Below are 19,586 nucleotides of genomic sequence, written 5' to 3' on the forward strand. Positions count from 1 at the left end.
AACTCTTCTGACCCTTGATTTCTTCATCCATATATTGGAGGAACTTGACAGTTCCCCTACAATTCTTTTGAGTTGTAGCAATTTTGAAATGTACTATTGAAAACTGAGAGGTTTTTTTTTTTTTACCTACTTGAGAAAATTAAATGTGAGTCTATCATGAAATTCATAAAACAGGGTAAAAAGGGGGCAATCTAATTGTTTTATATCAAATCTACATACAGAAAAAACTTTTTCCCCTAATCAATTATTTTGCAACCATGTTAATAAATTGCATGTATTCAATATCAAAATGAACCAACTTTTTTTTTTTTTTTTTAATTTTTTTTTCAACATTTATTTATTTTTGGGACAGAGAGAGACAGAGCATGAAAGGGGGAGGGGCAGAGAGAGAGGGAGACACAGAATCGGAAACCGGCTCCAGGCCCTGAGCCATCAGCCCAGAGCCCGACGCGGGGCTCGAACTCACGGACCGCGAGATCGTGACCTGGCTGAAGTCGGACGCTTAACCGACTGCGCCACCCAGGCGCCCCCAAAATGAACCAACTTTAAGTGAACAACTTAGTCAAGTTGTTTTATACACATATATACACAGAGCATATGTGTATATTTCCCCAATTCCTAAAATAGTCAATTCAGTTGGATTATAAGTTATATTAACGTGCTGTTTGGTTGTCATTGCAAAAAAAAAAAGGTGAATTTACTATCTACATTTCTCCCATTTTAACTATTTTGATAACATTTTAAAAATCGTATTCAGCTTGGTAATATGTGTCAGTTATAACTTAAGTAGTTGACTTAAAAAGGGATAAAACTATAAAAGCAACATTACCTGTAATTTCTCTTTTCATTGGCAGACTACTTGGACAGGAAGCACTTGTAAGGCCCATATTAACTGGAGAAATTCCCTGATCACCACTATACACATCCAAAATACTTCCAGATAACTTTGGAGGAAAGGAAAGAAAAGATGAATCAAACCATATGTGGACATTGATATATTTAGATGCATATTTAAAATTTTCCACTTAATTAATAATAATTTGTTGTAAATAGCATTTTCATTTTAAACAAGAGTGAGTATACATTGACTTTTTACAATCATTACGGGATGCTTATGGATATGTTGAAAAAAGCTATCTGTATTTAAGCAAAAAGAGAAATGAGTTCATTCACAAAAGGAAATTCTGATTAATATTTACAAAGTTATAGAAGTTTGACCTGTACATTACCTTGTTATAAGTGAATAAGATTTTAAAAATCATTTTGACAAAGTCAATATACATATTAGCAAAGCTGGAAAGTTCATTGCATACCATAAATTAGGTATAATGGTTGAACATTTTGGAAGCCTTCTTAATACCATCAGTGCTACCAGCAACTCACAGTCAAGAGGTGTTTTACACTGGTAATTAAGTGAGAAACTTTCTTTCCTTCCTGGAAGGCATACTTTTTCTCATTGCACACTTAATGTTCTAGATTATTATAAATATCCCAGCTGGTAACCCAAAGTAGTCTAAAACTACTTTTGCCTCTAGTGGATATAGGGTACATCTAATTATAGAAACACTGCAATTCTTAATGTGCTTCTTGAGAACAATTTTTCAGAAAACTAAGATGTTTTATAACACAATTGAAAATTGTACCAATTTATTATTTAAAATGTGCTTATTGATTTGACTTCCCAAGAAAATTTAATTTAAATAATATTCATAATTCAAGTTAATGCTCATTATTCCAGGGCAAGCCACATTTAAAATGTAGGATTTGAATATTTAAAATGTTTCCATTCTAAGTATTTCATTTCGGGGCAGTAAACTAAGAACTGAATAAGTAGTCACTTTTTCCTTTCCTTAAGGACTAGAAGCAATACAAGTAATCAAATAAAGCTATAACCAGATTATTACAGAGACCGTAACTCCTTATTCCTATTTTCTGCAAAACTCCAATTCAAACGGAGGGAAATTTCTTGATACTTATAAAATGAGACTGAAAATAAATGTGAAGAAAGAACATTTTAACACCAAAATTAATTCTGACATAACAACCTGTTAAACTATATGTAATAAATGTTGTGTATTTCTGAGGGAAAAGAAGTTGGAAAATACAGTGGAAATCAGGCTAATATATGTGAATGTGTGTTTCAATAAGGACATCATAGACGGCATGTGGTATTCTGATATATATTTTTATATACTGATTCTTTTCATTATTTTCTCTATTAAGACTCCTCATCTTTATTTTATATAAACTCATTGTTTTAAAATATATTTTTAATTCATAAAATATTGGAAGGGAATACTTAAGTTGGGTATTTATTACTTCTCATTGCCTCATCTGAAAAATAGGAATGAAGTTCATCAAATTGGATAGATGATGAGTGCTTATATCATAACAATACAATTAGGAAGAAATCATAAAAGCAGATATTTCCCTAACATGTGAGTCACTTAGTCATATTGTAAAAGTTAAGTTTCCAAGACCATTTTGAAAATCTTTTGGTTATAAGCTGAGGCATCACCAACCTGAATTGTACATTTCCGCTGTGCCTTTGAGAAGCATAATGGATGTGCTGAACAAAAAAGATAGGGAGTAAGGGGGAAGGAAGAGGGAAGGAACTAGGGAAAGGGCACTTTTCTCTGAAGAGTTTGAATTCAGATGGATTTCAATGCAGCAGTGGCAAATTGCAAAAATGTTTAAGAAGAAAAGGAGCCATATTACATATACACTGCAACAATAAAGTGATAGGTTCCTAACTATAGCATTACTCTGGGTCCATATTACCTGGTCAGACTATACCTAAAATAGAAATGGGGCTGCAAATCTGATAATGAATGTAACCCTGCTTAAGTATAGGTATATTACATCAACTCCTGACCTTGATTATAGTCTAATTTATACCCTAAAGAATAATGATTAATATCCTATTTAATTTTATGCTGTAGGTACTACTCTATTTCATGAAAATGGCTGATCACTTTGTGAATATCATTAGACAATTGGGTTCAATTTCAAAGTATGTACTATACTTTATGTTACCTATAGTGCCTTTTCTCCATTAAAATATATAAGAATACAATGTTAGTGAATATTTAAAAATTACATACACATTTGAAAAGGCTTGCAAAGCAAAATTACATGTACTTTTCTCAAAGGTGTACGATACTTAATTAATGTGCTAACTATTTTGTAGATTAGTAGGAAATTGGATAGATATTTTATGAAGAAATATTTATCATTCTGGTTTTTAAAAAATTACTTTTTCAGTAAAGCAAAACCTTTGACATGGCAATAGGGAAACATATTATATTAACAACATCACAAATTTGAAAGACATATAATAAAGAATTTATCATAAAATCTTTTCAATGAGGCAGAACATATTCCTCCAGACAATACTTAATTTCTGGTTAAGAAACATGAACTCCTGATCTCAGAAGTTTCTTTGAGGTGAGGAGCAATTGCCAGTGGTTCCTGTTATCTAAGGTTCTCCATTCTAGATTTTACTCACATCTCCACTACTGAGATCATAGAGACTGCAGTGGACTGTGCTCTGACCTTCCCTCATATATACTGCCCTTCACAGTAGCCAATATTCCCTGAAGAAAATAAGCAAACCAGTCAAAATATCAAAACATTTGAGAAAAATGATTATTTCAAAAAAAAACAACATGCAGTGTGAGAAATAATATCAGAAGAAAATATTAAAAAATAAAAAGATCACATTAAACCAAGTTTCTTAAATTAGTCTAATGTACATTCTTAAAAAAAGATGTTCATAATAATTTATAATATGAGAACAAACAAATGTACAAATGGCCAAAGTGAATAACAGGAGGTTTGAAAATATAGTATTTGAAAAAAGTGTTATAAAAATTATGGAATGGAAAAGTAGCATAATGAACACACTGAGAAAGGAATAATGGAATTTGTAAACTACAAAATCAAATTGAAGTAATCTTTCAGGAGGATGAAGAAAGGGATCCAGAAATAGAACACATGAGAAAAAACCTAATCAGTTTGGAGGATAGATTTATTAGAAATATAATACAGATATTAGAAGTTTCAGAGAGAAAGAGAAATAAAACTGGAAGAAAGAAAATATGTTAAGAAATAATGGAGAAACATTTCTGATACATTTCTAATAGACAAAATCTATTATTTTATTGTATCTTATTTTATTATTATTTTATTTTGATAAAATTCAAAGGGCCCATAGAATGCCAAAGACAGATAGAAAAAACCTACACCCGGACATATTATAGTCAAATTTTAGAATATACAATGATAAAAAGGAAAATCTAAAAGCCTAAGAAGAAAAAGAAGAGTATGTCCAAAGGAATAAGAATCTGATTAACATAAGACTTTTCAATAGCAAAATTGAATGAAAGAGGAAAATGAATCAGTATTTTTTAAATGTTGAAAGAAAAGAACTTAAAACATGAGTTTTTATATCCAGCCCAACTGTCATTCACAAATGAGGCCATGATAAAAATATTCCTAGAGGCATAAAATACTTAAGAATGTTTTCCCAGAAAGACTAACATTGAAAACAATTTTGGATGAAGTACCTAAATAAAATAAATTTAAAATATATGCTTTAAGAATATGAAATAAAAATTATCAAATACCTTAGTAAGTGGTTGTAGGCCAAAAATGATGAAGAGAACCAGGTCAAAAATAAAGTGAAATATATAACCATGTAACTCAGTATTAAAATTTAAATAATATCTGTATGATTGAGGTGGAGTAAAAGAAACCAAAGGGTGTAAATGTAATTAAAAATACTGAAGAGAAATATGGGCACACTTAAATAATAATTTGAGAGAAACAGGTGGAAATATATCAACATAAATAGGTCAAAGCAAAAAGGTTGACAGTTTGGGTAATACAGTACAAAAGACACACCTACATAATAAAAGGACACACAAAGGATTGAAAATTAAAGGATGGAAGACGATACAGCCAGCAAATGACAACCATAGAAAGCTTATGTAGTTATATTAATATTAGAGAAAATAGGTTTTAAAATTAGAAAAATTATGAGGGATTGAGAGATTCTATATATAATAGTGAGTTCAATTCCCCAAAAAGGCATTGTAATTATAAGTATTCATGCATGTAGTAAAATAACCTCAAAATATGTGAAACAGAATGTTTTGAACTACAAGGCAAAATTAATGAATCCACTAATGCATTCAGAAATTTTGACATTTCTCCTCATTTTTGAAAAGTCAAACAGATAACGATAATCAGTCATGTTATGGAATTATTGAATGATAAAACTAAAATCTTGGCCTAATAGACATATGTACACTTCTATATCCAAAAAGTAGAGAATACACAATTTTCTTGAGTACATATGGAACATATAAAAATATAGATTATGAACTCAGTTAAGAAAAAACTTTCAATGTATTTCATGGAGACCTGGATTTCTAAAATGCTTGGGAATTTTGAAATAACTCAAGGGTAAAGACAAAATCATGCTGGAATTTAGAAATAAATAAAAGATAATATAAATACACATAAAGAAACTTCTGGGATATAACAAAACAGTGCTTTCAAGGAAAGTTATGCCTTTAAAAAGTAATATGAGAAAAAAAGATACAATTTTGAAATTTGATAAATTAAATAACATCTTCAAGAAGCTAGAAAAATAACCAAATAAGCCCAAATAAAGTAGGATAGATAATAAAATAAAAACATAAGTTATTGAAAAAATAAAAGTAGAATCCATAAGGCAAATTTTTTTTAATTAACAAGAATGGCATGTTTCCTGCAAGATTTGTTAAAAAGAATGGAGAATAAGTAAATAATATTTCAAAAAGGAGGATACAACTAAGAGTACAAGTTGTATTTAAAAATAAGATTTTGGATGGAGGAGGGAAGATGGCGGTGTAGGAGGACGCTGGGCTCACCGCGCGTCCTGCTGATCACTTAGATTTCACCTACACCTGCCTAAATAACCCAGAAAACCACCAGAGGATTAGCAGAACGGAGTCGCCAGAGCCAAGCGCAGATGAGAGGCCCACGGAAGAGGGTAGGAAGGGCGGCGAGGCAGTGCGCGCTCCACGGACTGGCGGGAGGGAGCAGGGGCGGAGGGGCGGCTCGTGGTCCAAGCAGATCCCCGGAGTCTGGCTGGCAAAAGCGGAGGGGCCTGACGGACTGTGTTCCGACAGCAAGCGCGACTTAGCGTCTGGGAGGTCATAAGTTAACAGCTCTGCTCAGAAAGCGGAAAGGCTGGAGGACAAAGGGAGGGAGAGCTGCTGAGCCCCCGGAGGACAGAGCTCAGTTTGGTGGGGAACAAAGGCGCTCGCCAGCGCCAGCTCCCCCGCCCATCCCCCAGCCAAAATCCCAAAGAGAACCAGTTCCTGCCAGGGAACTTCCTCGTTCCGGGCAAACACACAACTCTGTGCTTCTGCGGAGGAGCCAAACCTCCAGCAGCGGATCTGACTCCCTCCCGCTGCCACAGGGCCCCTCCTGAAGTGGATCACCTAAGAAGAAGCGAGCTAAGCCTGCCCCTCCTGCCCTTGTGCACCTTGCCTACCCACCCCAGCTAATACGCCAGATCCCCAGCACCACAAGCCTGGCAGTGTGCAAGTAGCCCAGACGGGCCACGCCACCCCACAGTGAATCCCGCCCCTAGGAGAGGGGAAGAGAAGGCACACACCAGTCTGACTGTGGCCCCAGCGGTGGGCTGGGGGCAGACATCAGGTCGGACTGGGGCCCCGCCCACCAACTCCAGTTATACACCACAGCACAGGGGAAGTGTCCTGCAGGTCCTCACCACGCCAGGGACTATCCAAAATGACCAAGCGGAAGAATTCCCCTCAGAAGAATCTCCAGGAAATAACAACAGCTAATGAGCTGATCAAAAAGGATTTAAATAATATAACAGAAAGTGAATTTAGAATAATAGTCATAAAATTAATCGCTGGGCTTGAAAACAGTATAGAGGACAGCAGAGAATCTCTTGCTACAGAGATCAAGGGACTAAGGAACAGTCACGAGGAGCTGAAAAACGCTTTAAATGAAATGCAAAACAAAATGGAAACCACCACAGCTCGGATTGAAGAGGCAGAGGAGAGAATAGGTGAACTAGAAGATAAAGTTATGGAAAAAGAGGAAGCTGAGAAAAAGAGAGATAAAAAAATCCAGGAGTATGAGGGGAAAATTAGAGAACTGATACACTAAAAAGAAATAATATACGCATAATTGGTATCCCAGAGGAGGAAGAGAGAGGGAAAGGTGCTGAAGGGGTACTTGAAGAAATAATAGCTGAGAACTTCCCTGAACTGGGGAAGGAAAAAGGCATTGAAATCCAAGAGGCACAGAGAACTCCCTTCAGACATAACTTGAATCGATCTTCTGCATGACATATCATAGTGAAACTGGCAAAATACAAGGATAAAGAGAAAATTCTGAAAGCAGCAAGGGGTAAACGTGCCCTCACATATAAAGGGAGACCTATAAGACTCGTGACTGATCTCTCTTTTGAAACTTGGCAGGCCAGAAAGAATTGGCACGAGATTTTCAGTGTGCTAGACAGAAAAAATATGCAGCCGAGAATCCTTTATCCAGCAAGTCTGTCATTTAGAATAGAAGGAGAGATAAAGGTCTTCCCAAACAAACAAAAACTGAAGGAATTTGTCACTACTAAACCAGCCCTACAAGAGATCCTAAGGGGGACCCTGTGAGACAAAGTACCAGAGACAACACTACAAGCATAAAACATACAGACATCACAATGACTCTAAACCCGTATCTTTCTATAATAACACTGAATGTAAATGGATTAAATGCGCCAACCAAAAGACATAGGGTATCAGAATGGATAAAAAAACAAGACCCATCTATTTGCTGTCTACAAGAGACTCATTTTAGACCTGAGGACACCTTTAGATTGAGAGTGAGGGGATGGAGAACTATTTATCATGCTACTGGAAGCCAAAAGAAAGCCGGAGTAGCCATACTTATATCAGACAAACTAGACTTTAAATTAAAGGCTGTAACAAGAGATGAAGAAGGACATTATATAATAGTTACAGGGTCTATTCATCAGGAAGAGCTAACAATTATAAATGTCTATGCGCCGAATACCGGAGCCCCCAAATATATAAAACAACTACTCATAAACATAAGCAACCTTATTGATAAGAATGTGGTAATTGCAGGGGACTTTAACACCCCACTTACAGAAATGGATAGATCATCTAGACACACGGTCAATAAAGAAACAAGGGCCCTGAATGAGACATTGGATCAGATGGACTTGACAGATACATTTAGAACTCTGCATCCCAAAGCAACAGAATATACTTTCTTCTCGAGTGCACATGGAACATTCTCCAAGATAGATCATATACTGGGTCACAAAACAGCCCTTCATAAGTTTACCAGAATTGAAATTATACCATGCATACTTTCAGACCACAATGCTATGAAGCTTGAAATCAACCACAGAAAAAAGTCTGGAAAACCTCCAAAAGCATGGAGGTTAAAGAACACCCTACTAACGAATGAGTGGGTCAACCAGGCAATTAGAGAAGAAATTTAAAAATATTTGGAAACAAACGAAAATGAAAATACAACAATCCAAATGCTTTGGGATGCAGCGAAGGCAGTCCTGAGAGGAAAATACATTGCAATCCAGGCCTATCTCAAGAAACAAGAAAAATCCCAAATACAAAATCTAACAGCACACCTAAAGGAAATAGAAGCAGAACAGCAAAGGCAGCCTAAACCCAGCAGAAGAAGAGAAATAATAAAGATCAGAGCAGAAGTAAACAATATAGAGTCTAAAAAAACTGTAGAGCAGATCAATGAAACCAAGAGTTGATTTTTTGAAAAAATAAACAAAATTGACAAACCTCTAGCCAGGCTTCTCAAAAAGAAAAGGGAGATGACCCAAATAGATAAAATCATGAAGGAAAATGGAATGATTACAACCAATCCCTCAGAGATATAAACAATTATCAGGGAATACTATGAAAAATTATATGCCAACAAATTGGACAACCTGGAAGAAATGGACAAATTCCTGAACACCCACACTCTTCCAAAACTCAATCAGGAGGAAATAGAAAGCTTGAACAGACCCATAACCAGCGAAGAAATTGAATCGGTTATCAAAAATCTCCCAACAAATAAGAGTCCAGGACCAGATGGCTTCCCAGGGGAGTTCTACCAGACGTTTAAAGCAGAGATAATACCTATCCTTCTCAAGCTATTCCAAGAAATAGAAAGGGAAGGAAAACTTCCAGACTCATTCTATGAAGCCAGTATTACTTTGATTCCTAAACCAGACAGAGACCCAGTAAAAAAAGAGAACTACCGGCCAATATCCCTGATGAATATGGATGCAAAAATTCTCAATAAGATACTAGCAAATCGAATTCAACGGCATATAAAAAGAATTATTCACCATGATCAAGTGGGATTCATTCCTGGGATGCAGGGCTGGTTCAACATTTGCAAATCAATCAACGTGATACATCACATTAACAAAAAAAAAGAGAAGAACCATATGATCCTGTCAATCGATGCAGAAAAGGCCTTTGACAAAATCCAGCACCCTTTCTTAATAAAAACCCTTGAGAAAGTCGGGATAGAAGGAACATACTTAAAGATCATAAAAGCCATTTATGAAAAGCCCACAGCTAACATCATCCTCAACGGGGAAAAACTGAGAGCTTTTTCCCTGAGATCAGGAACACGACAGGGATGCCCACTCTCACCGCTGTTGTTTAACATAGTGCTGGAAGTTCTAGCATCAGCAATCAGACAACAGAAGGAAATCAAAGGCATCAAAATTGGCAAAGATGAAATCAAGCTTTCGCTTTTTGCAGATGACATGATATTATACATGGAAAATCCGATAGACTCCACCAAAAGTCTGCTAGAACTGATACATGAATTCAGCAAAGTTGCAGGATACAAAATCAATGTACAGAAATCAGTTGCATTCTTATACACTAACAATGAAGCAACAGAAAGACAAATAAAGAATCTGATCCCATTCACAATTGCACCAAGAAGCATAAAATACCTAGGAATAAATCTAACCAAAGATGTAAAAGATCTGTATGCTGAAAACTATAGAAAGCTTATGAAGGTAATTGAAGAAGATTTAAAGAAATGGAAAGACATTCCCTGCTCATGGATTGGAAAAATAAATATTGTCAAAATGTCAATACTACCCAAAGCTATCTACACATTCAATGCAATCCCAATCAAAATTGCACCAGCATTCTTCTCGAAACTAGAACAAGCAATCCTAAAATTCATATGGAACCACAAAAGGCCCCAAATAGCCAAAGGAATTTTGAAGAAGAAGACCAAAGCAGGAGGCATCACAATGCCAGACTTTAGCCTCTACTACAAAGCTGTCATCATCAAGACAGCATGGTATTGGCACAAAAACAGACACATAGACCAATGGAATAGAATAGAAACCCCAGAACTAGACCCACAAATGTATGGCCAACTCATCTTTGACAAAGCAGGAAAGAACATCCAATGGAAAAAAGACAGCCTCTTTAACAAATGCTGCTGGGAGAACTGGACAGAAACATGCAGAAGGTTGAAACTAGACCACTTTCTCACACCATTCACAAAAATAAACTCAAAATGGATAAAGGACCTGAATGTGAGACAGGAAACCATCAAAACCCTAGAGGAGAAAGCAGGAAAAGACCTCTCTGACCTCAGCCGTAGCAATCTCTTACTCGACACATCCCCAAAGGCAAGGGAATTAAAAGCAAAAGTGAATTACTGGGACCTTATGAAGATAAAAAGCTTCTGCACAGCAAAGGAAACAACCAACAAAACTAAAAGGCAACCAACGGAATGGGAAAAGATATTTGCAAATGACATATCGGACAAAGGGCTAGTATCCAAAATCTATAAAGAGCTCACCAAACTCCACACCCGAAAAACAAATAACCCAGTGAAGAAATGGGCAGAAAACATGAATAGACACTTCTCTAAAGAAGACATCCGGATGGCCAACAGGCACATGAAAAGATGTTTAGCGTCACTCCTTATCAGGGAAATACAAATCAAAACCACACTCAGGTATCACCTCACACCAGTCAGAGTGGCCAAAATGAACAAATCAGGAGACTATAGATGCTGGAGAGGATGTGGAGAAACAGGAACCCTCTTGCACTGTTGGTGGGAATGCAAATTGGTGCAGCCGCTCTGGAAAGCAGTGTGGAGGTTCCTCAGAAAGTTAAAAATAGACCTACCCTATGACCCAGCAATAGCACTGCTAGGAATTTATCCAAGGGATACAGGAGTACTGATGCATAGGGGCACTTGTACCCCAATGTTCATAGCAGCACTCTCAACAATAGCCAAATTATGGAAAGAGCCTAAATGTCCATCAACTGATGAATGGATAAAGAAATTGTGGTTTATATACACAATGGAATACTACGTGGCAATGAGAAAAAATGAAATATGGCCTTTTGTAGCAACGTGGATGGAACTGGAGAGTGTGATGCTAAGTGAAATAAGCCATACAGAGAAAGACAGATACCATATGGTTTCACTCTTATGTGGATCCTGAGAAACTTAACAGGAACCCATGGGGGAGGGGGAGGAAAAAAGAAAAAAAAAAAAAAAAAAGAGGTTAGAGTGGGAGAGAGCCAAAGCATAAGAGACTGTTAAAAACTGAGAACAAACTAAGGGTTGATGGGGGGTGGGAGGGAGGAGAGGGTGGGTGATGGGTATTGAGGAGGGCACATTTTGGGATGAGCACTGGGTGTTATATGGAAACCAATTTGACAATAAATTTCATATAATAAAAAGTAAAAATAAAAAAATAAATAAATAAAAATAAAAATAAGATTTTGGGGGTGCCTGGGTGGCTCAGTCGGTAAAGCGTCCAACTTCCACTCAGGCCTTGATCTCCTGGTGTGTGAGTTTGAGCCCCATGTCGGGCTCTGTGCTGACAGCTCAGAGCATGGAGCCTGCTTCAGATTCTGTGTCTCCCCTCTCTCTGGCCCTACCATGCTCACGCTCTGTCTGTCTCTGTCTCTCAATAATAAATAAATGTTTTAAAATTTTTTTAATTAAATAAATAAATAAAATAAAAATAATATTTTCTCCCTGAGATAAGGAACAGGCAAGACAAGAATGTCTGCTTTCACTACTTGTATTCAACATAGTATTGGAAATTCTAGCCAGAGAAATTAGGCAAGAAATAGAATTAAAAGTCATCCAAAATGGAAAAGTTATGAGTAAAATGATCTTTTCTCATGGGTGACATGAATTTATATTTAGAAAAACCTGAGATTAAACACACACGTGTGCAAACACACACACAGCTCTTAGAGCTAAACAAGGAATTCAGCAAAGTTGACTGATACAAAATCAACATACAAAATTCAGTTGTATCTTTATACACTAACAATGAACAATCTGAAAAGAAAATTAAGAAACCAACCCTATTTACAATAACATCAAAAAGAATAACATATTTAGTAATAACATTTACCCAAGGAGCCAAAAGACTTGTACACTGAAAACTAAAGAATATTGCTAAATGAAATTAAAGAAGACATGAATAAATGGAAAGACATCCTATATTCAGTGATCAGAAGATGTAATATTAAGATGACAACAGTACCCAAAGTGATCTACTGATTCAAGTGAAACACTAAAGCATTTTTTGCAGAAAAAGAAAAACCCATTCTAAAATTCATATACAATCTCGAGGGTCCCCAAATAGCAAAAACAATCTTGAAAAAAGCAAAGTTGGAAGACTCATACTTCCAGATTTTAAAGTGTTAAACAAAATGACAATAATCAAAGCAGTGTGGTACTGGCATAAAGACAGGCAGAGACCAATGGAGTGGAATAGAGTGCAGAAATAAACCCTCAAATATACGGTCAATGATTTTGACAAAGGTGCCAAGATCATTCAATAGGGAAAGGACAGTCTTTTAACAAATGGTATTGGGGAAAGTGAATACCCACATGCAAAGAACAAAGTTGGCCTTTATCTTACATGACATACAAAATTTAACTCAAAATGGATCAAAGACCCAAACATAAGAACTAAAACTGTGAAAGTTCTAGAAAAAAGATAAAGGAAAAATCTTCATGATAATGAGTTTGGTGATGATATTTTTGAATATGATACCAAAATCACAGGCAACCAAAAAAACCAGAATTTAGAGTTCACCAAAATTTAAAATTTTGTACATCAAAGCACACTATCAAAATAGTGAAAGATAATCCATAGAATGGGAGAAGCCATTTACAAATCATATAACTAAGAGATTACTAGCCAGATTAGATTGTTAAAAATTCCAACAACTCAACAACTATGGCAGCAACAACAAACCACCCAATTAAAAAAAAATGGACAAAGGATTTGAATAGACATTTCTCCAAAGAAGATCTACAAAAGTCTGATAAGCACATGAAAAGATGCTCAACATCACTAGACATCAGGGAAATATAAATCAAAACCACAATGCGATACCACTTCACATTCATTAAGATGACTGTTATCAAGAGAAAGGAAAATAACAAGGGTTGGTAAGGATGTGAAAATTAGAACCTTTGTGTATTGCTTCTAGGAATGATGCAGCTATTGTGGAAAACAGTATGACAGTTATTCAAAATGTTAAACATAAAATTACCATATGGCCAGCACTTCCACCTCTAAGTGTTTACCAAAAAGAATTAAAAGCAGAGACTTAAACAGACACTCATGTTCATAGAAGCATTATTCAAGGAAGCCAAAAGGTGGAAACAAGCTAATAATGACTGTCAACAGATGAAGGAATAAATAAAATGTGGTATATACATATAATGGAATACCATAAAGCTTTAAAAAGAATAAAATTCGGATATATGCTACAGCATGGATGAATCTTGAAAATATCATGCTAAGTGAAATAGGCCAGACAGAAAAGGGCAAATATGGGGGGTGCCTTGGCGGCTCAGTCAGTTGAGCATTGAGACTTCGGCTCAGGTCATGTTCCTGTGGTTTATGAGTTGGAGCCCTGGATCAGGATCACTGCTATCAGCACAGAGCCTGCTTTGGATCCTCTGTACCCCTCTCTCTCTAACCCTCCCTTGCTCGTACTCTCTCTCTCTCTCTCTCTCAAAATTAAAATAAACATTTAAAAATGGGCAAATATTGTATAATCCCATTTATGAAAGTTACCTTTTAATAGTCAAATTCATGCAGACAAAAAGTAGAATAGAAGTTTACTAGGGACTTGGGACAGGAGGAAAGGAATATGTATTGCTTAATGGGTGCAGAATTTCTGTTTGAGATGATGGAAAAGCTCTGGAAATGGATATTGTGCTAGTTGCACAACATTATGAATCTGCTTAATGCCACTGAATTGTACACTTAAAGTGGTTACTGTGCCAAATTTTTTTTATGTACATTTCACAATAAAAAGATAATAAATTATATTACCTATAATAATTTGCCAATGATTTTGAATACTTAGGCAAAATGCATCAATTTCTAGAAAAATATTGTTTAGTAGAACTGACTGAAAAAGTAATCAATAGCTTGAACAGTCTCATAATTACTGAAGAAATCAAAACAGACTTTGAACATCTTGCACAGAAAATATCTGGACTAGATGGTTTTATGGGCAAAAGTGTTACATTTTCAAGAAACATATCATCCTAATTTTGGACACACATTTCCAGAAAATAGAGACAAGAGGGAATATGCACTAAATCATTCAGTCTGAAACCATACAAAGACATTATGAGAAAGGAAAATTTCACTCATGACTCTAAATCTGAAGCAAAATATTACTAGCTAAATGAAGGGAGGTACAGGCTTCCAGTGATGCAATGAATAAGTCATGGGGATGAAAGGCATAGCATAGGGGATACAGTCAATGGTATTATAATGGTGTTGTATGGTGACAGATGGTAGCTACACTTATGGAGAGCATAGCCTAACATATAGAGTTGTCTAATCACTATGTTGTACACCTAAAACTAATGTAACACTGTGTGTCAACTGTACCTAAATAAAAATATACAATAGCAATAGGAATCCAAGACAATATAAATAAGATATTTTGTCATAATAAAGTTGGGCTTCTCATAAATATATTTTATGATGTCAAAAAGGAAAAAAGACATCTATGATCATATCAATAGGTTCAGAAAAAATATCTGATAAAATTCAATCCTACTTATGATAAAATTCTAAGTGTTTGAAAAGATAATGAATTTCCATAACCCTAGAAAAATATAGATTTGCCTATGTTTAAAATCATGCTGCCCTTTAAGAAAATAAAATCTGGATCCAAGCATTTTGTAGAAAATCGAAATAAGCTATAAAATATTCATATATCCATTTATTCTTATTAGGCTACATATAATAAAGGACAACATAAATAATCTGACCTAAATTCCATATATGTTTTTCTGACTGTTTTGGCTTCTTCCCTCTTCATATACCATGTCCGATTTACCACCCAGTATGATTTTTTTCTTTAAATCATTTATCGTTTTATTTTCTTCTCTGTTCTCATGTATAAATTCTTCAGGATCCTAAACATAAATTATGTCCTTCCATCTAGTATCCCTTCATCCCTCTCAATTAATTCCCAACTTCCCCTCTTAGACCAACTCATGTTTTAATTTTTTTTTTCAACGTTTATTTATTTTGGGGACAGAGAGAGACAGAGCATGAACGGGGGAGGGGCAGAGAGAGAGGGAGACACAGAATCGGAAACAAGCTCCAGGCTCTGAGCCATCAGCCCAGAGCCTGACGCGGGGCTCGAACTCACGGACCGCGAGATCGTGACCTGGCTGAAGTCGGACGCTTAACCAACTGCGCCACCCAGGCGCCCCCCAACTCATGTTTTAAAAATACAACTTCCTTCTGATCTCTCCCAGCTCAAAAATCAAAAATTTCTCTCCCTTCTATCTTCCACATTAAGGTCAAACTCTTGTGTCTAGCTTTTGAAAATCTAATTAAGTGGCCCCACATTATCTAGTCAACATTATTTGCCCCTATATACCATGTATATATATGGCATGCTTTCCAAAAATAGATTTCAGACTCCAGTGGGAGAGAGGGGGTGGAGGGAAAGAGTGTTGCCACAAGGACCATATGAATCTATATATTGGTAATTTTAAAAAAAAGATTGTAAAATACAAGCATTATCCTAACATATACTACATCATAGATAATTGAGTATATATTATGTGCCAGATATTAAGCTAGTATGTTTCATAATAATAACAAATAACATTATCTCAAGTAATCTTTATAACAACTCTATGAGCTTGATGCTTCCCATTTTAAATATAAAATAATTAAAACTGAAAAATTAAATCACTACCTCAAGATCATGCAGTTGTATAAATAGAGGGCTTGGGTTTTAATCCTTGTTCTATCTGAAACAAAGGCTGGATTCGTACCTACCCCATTCTGGGTAGGTCCTTGCCTTAACACTTTTAATAGTAAGAAGTGAATTGAATATGTAAAAAGTTGGAAGCCATTGAACTATTTTTTTCTCAGTTTTATTCAAGTATCAAAATCCAACCTACTCTCTAGGGGCAGCCAACAGGCCAAACCTTCCCCAGCGTGCTCCTTCAAGGCAGCCTGATTTATTTTTCTCTTCACCAAAACACTATAGGCCTAATAAACTCAACCATAAAATTAATAATTTAGTTTATATTTATTGTTTTACCCCTCTTCATTTATATTTACTCAGCAAGGACAGCACAATAGTATATACTACTTACCACGTTTGTGAAAATTGATTATTTATCTAAAACCCTGAGAATTTTCTGAAGGGGTGTGTGTGTGTATATGTGTGTATGTGTGTGTGTGGTCTGTGTGTATGATATGTCTATCTCCCAGATAATCTCATTATAAATACAAAATAGGAAAGAAAATAGTGTATACATATCATTATATATTATATTTTCAGGTAGTTTTTCAGTATAAACACTAAAAGCCAAAAAAAAAACCACCATACACCTATATATATGTGTGTGTGTGTGTGCGTGTGTGTGTGTGTGTGTGTGATATCTGTAGATCTATGTCTATATCACATATTTAGTGTAAGTTTCATGGGAAACCGAGGGAATACTTGGAGTTGTTTGGATCATCTATTTTTCTTTTCTGTGAAGACATTCACTAAAATGGTAAAAGTGGGCATGAGATTATCAGAATAACTGTAGACATAAAAAGAAGATAAACATCAGACATAAAGAAAGAACGCTGTAGGGGAGCATATACCACACAATGTCTGCATACATAAAAAACTGGCATTTAAAAGATTATTTTCTTTCTTTTGGATATTTATTCATTTAAATGTAGTAAACTAGATTTTTGCAGTTTTAAGACACACACCATTGAATATCCTGCTTTATATTATTTGTGAAAGTAGGCTATGAGGTTTGAATGACAAACATTGAATAGGGAAGTCCCACTGAGTTATTATTATTTTTCTTCTATTATGAGTGAATACAAATAATGTGTTGGGCGGGAGTAGAAGATCCCTTGTCCTTGGCCAGCTGGCTTATAACTCAAGTAGAAAAGATAAAACACAAAAGAGAGATGGTAACTTATAAATACTTTTGCATCATATACTTTATATGCATATAATCTATTTAGTACTAAATTAATAAAAATAGTTATTGATTTAATGTAAACACTGTAATAAATAATCACTGGAACCCTCACTTTTTGATAGAAAAATCATAATTAAACATTTTAACAACTTTTTTTATTAAAGAGACAAAAATATTTGTACTGTATCCAGAACACAAAAACTATCCTGTAAGTAAACAAGCTTGTCAATACAGTAGATTATATAATACACATTTCAAAGCTCAATTTCTACATACCTTATTTTACTATTAGTTTATAAAGTTTATATTCAGTATTTAAGGTGGTTTCATCCCCAAACATTGAAAGAACTCCAAAATGCACTTGCTCACCGGTTTTAATTCTGAAGTGTCTATAACCTTCACAATAGCAATCGTTTTCTCTTTCTACTTCATCATTTTCTTTTCCTTAAAAACTTGCAAACAATAGCTGAGAGAACTGTGCAGAAAACTCTGTGCCAAGGTGAACTTTGGCTCTTCCTTGGACTTTAAGACTAATCTGGTCTAGATTGTGATTGACAAAAGCCTGCTTGTTGATGTTATGCAGTTCTTTCAAGTTCCAACGAAGCACAAAGGGTTGTTAATATTTACTCAGTTCTCATCTCTGGAATGGTCTTGAACTATAACAGTTTACTGAGATTGCCAAATGCCACCAGCATTTACAGACACATGATTGAAAAAATAGCTATATATGATAAAATAAATGAGTTACTATGCACAACCACGTCTCTGAAGACAAGGGGTGAAACTAAGACCAATGGGTAGAAATTATAGGGAGACAGATCTAAACTCACAGACTAAAAAATCAATCCTGGAGTGTGACAGAGAATCAGATCAGCCTAAAGTCCCTTCAAATCTTATGATTCTACAGTTCTAGGAAACACCTCGCTTCCTTCTGAGGCTGCTGGCACAGCAAGGTGGGTAGGATTGCTATTGCATCTGGTATCATACAGGACTGGATTCAAACCCTACCCTGCCATTCACTTAGTGTATAACTTGAGCAAATTACTGAACTTCTCTAAGCCTCTTTTCTCATTTATAAAGTGATAACAGGTAATACTAGATACTAGTCTATGCCATAGGTTTGTTGTGGTGATCAATGTAATTTTTCACACACACAAAAAAGCATTTTGCACAATCCTTGTCACATAGCAAGCACCCAAATCACCCAAATCACAGTGGCTATTATTATTGTTGTTATCCTTGCTGCTACTGATTTTTCTCCATTAAAAATTCTGAAATCTGATGTATAATGGGAACAATCTTTTCAATACCATGTGCAGATTTTAAAGTATTTATTTCACATGCATTTGCTGAACACCTGTGATGTGTTAGATATTGCGTTAGGTGCTGAGGATAAAATAATAAACAGGTTACTGCTCTAGGTTTCAGGGACACAGCAGTGAGCAAGACAGACAAAATTGTTATCTTCAAGGAGTTCACATTCTAGGGGTGAGAGCACACAATAAATAGGTGAATAAAATAATAATTCTAATCATAAGTGTCAGAGGGCATCAAAATAAGATATTGATTTAGGGAGTGATGAGATGGGGTCTTTTAGCTAGGCTGATTGTGGAAGGCCTCTCTACATGGTGATATTGACTAAACATTGGGAGCATAAAGGGCAGCCATGTGAAGATCTGGGACAAATGTATTCTAAGCAAAAAAAAAAAAAAAAGGAAGTTCAATGGTCCTAAAATGTTAGTATGCATGTCATGTTCAAGGAGCAGGAAGAAGGCCATTGAGGCCAGAGCCTAAAGTTAAAGGGAAGTGCTGACAATGGTAAAATGTCTGGCTTATTTTCTGAGGATTTCAGGAAGTTGACAGAATGTTAAACAAGGAGAAACAGAATCTGAGTTTTGCTTTGTGCAAATCATTCTGACTACTGTGTGAACAGCTGTAAAGGGGAAAGAATTAGCAGGGAAGTTAGGCTGGAGTCTGTCTCTGATGTCCAAGAGAGACTG

At 35.6% G+C, this 19,586-nt stretch overlaps 1 protein-coding gene across 5 annotated transcripts in view; it reads right to left on the bottom strand.

The window, feature by feature from the left end:
• Nucleotides 1-19,586, bottom strand: part of TFEC (transcription factor EC) — a 146,456-nt gene that overhangs the window by 18,518 nt on the left and 108,352 nt on the right. For all 5 annotated transcript variants that reach the window (XM_045495381.1, XM_045495380.1, XM_045495379.1 and 2 more), the window contains one exon: nt 830-944. In XM_045495381.1, the coding sequence (XP_045351337.1) occupies nt 830-944 (115 nt within the window). The remainder of the gene's footprint in view (nt 1-829; nt 945-19,586) is intronic.

The sequence above is a fragment of the Leopardus geoffroyi genome, chromosome A2, assembly GCF_018350155.1.
Source record: "Leopardus geoffroyi isolate Oge1 chromosome A2, O.geoffroyi_Oge1_pat1.0, whole genome shotgun sequence".
Lineage (NCBI taxonomy): Eukaryota > Metazoa > Chordata > Mammalia > Carnivora > Felidae > Leopardus > Leopardus geoffroyi.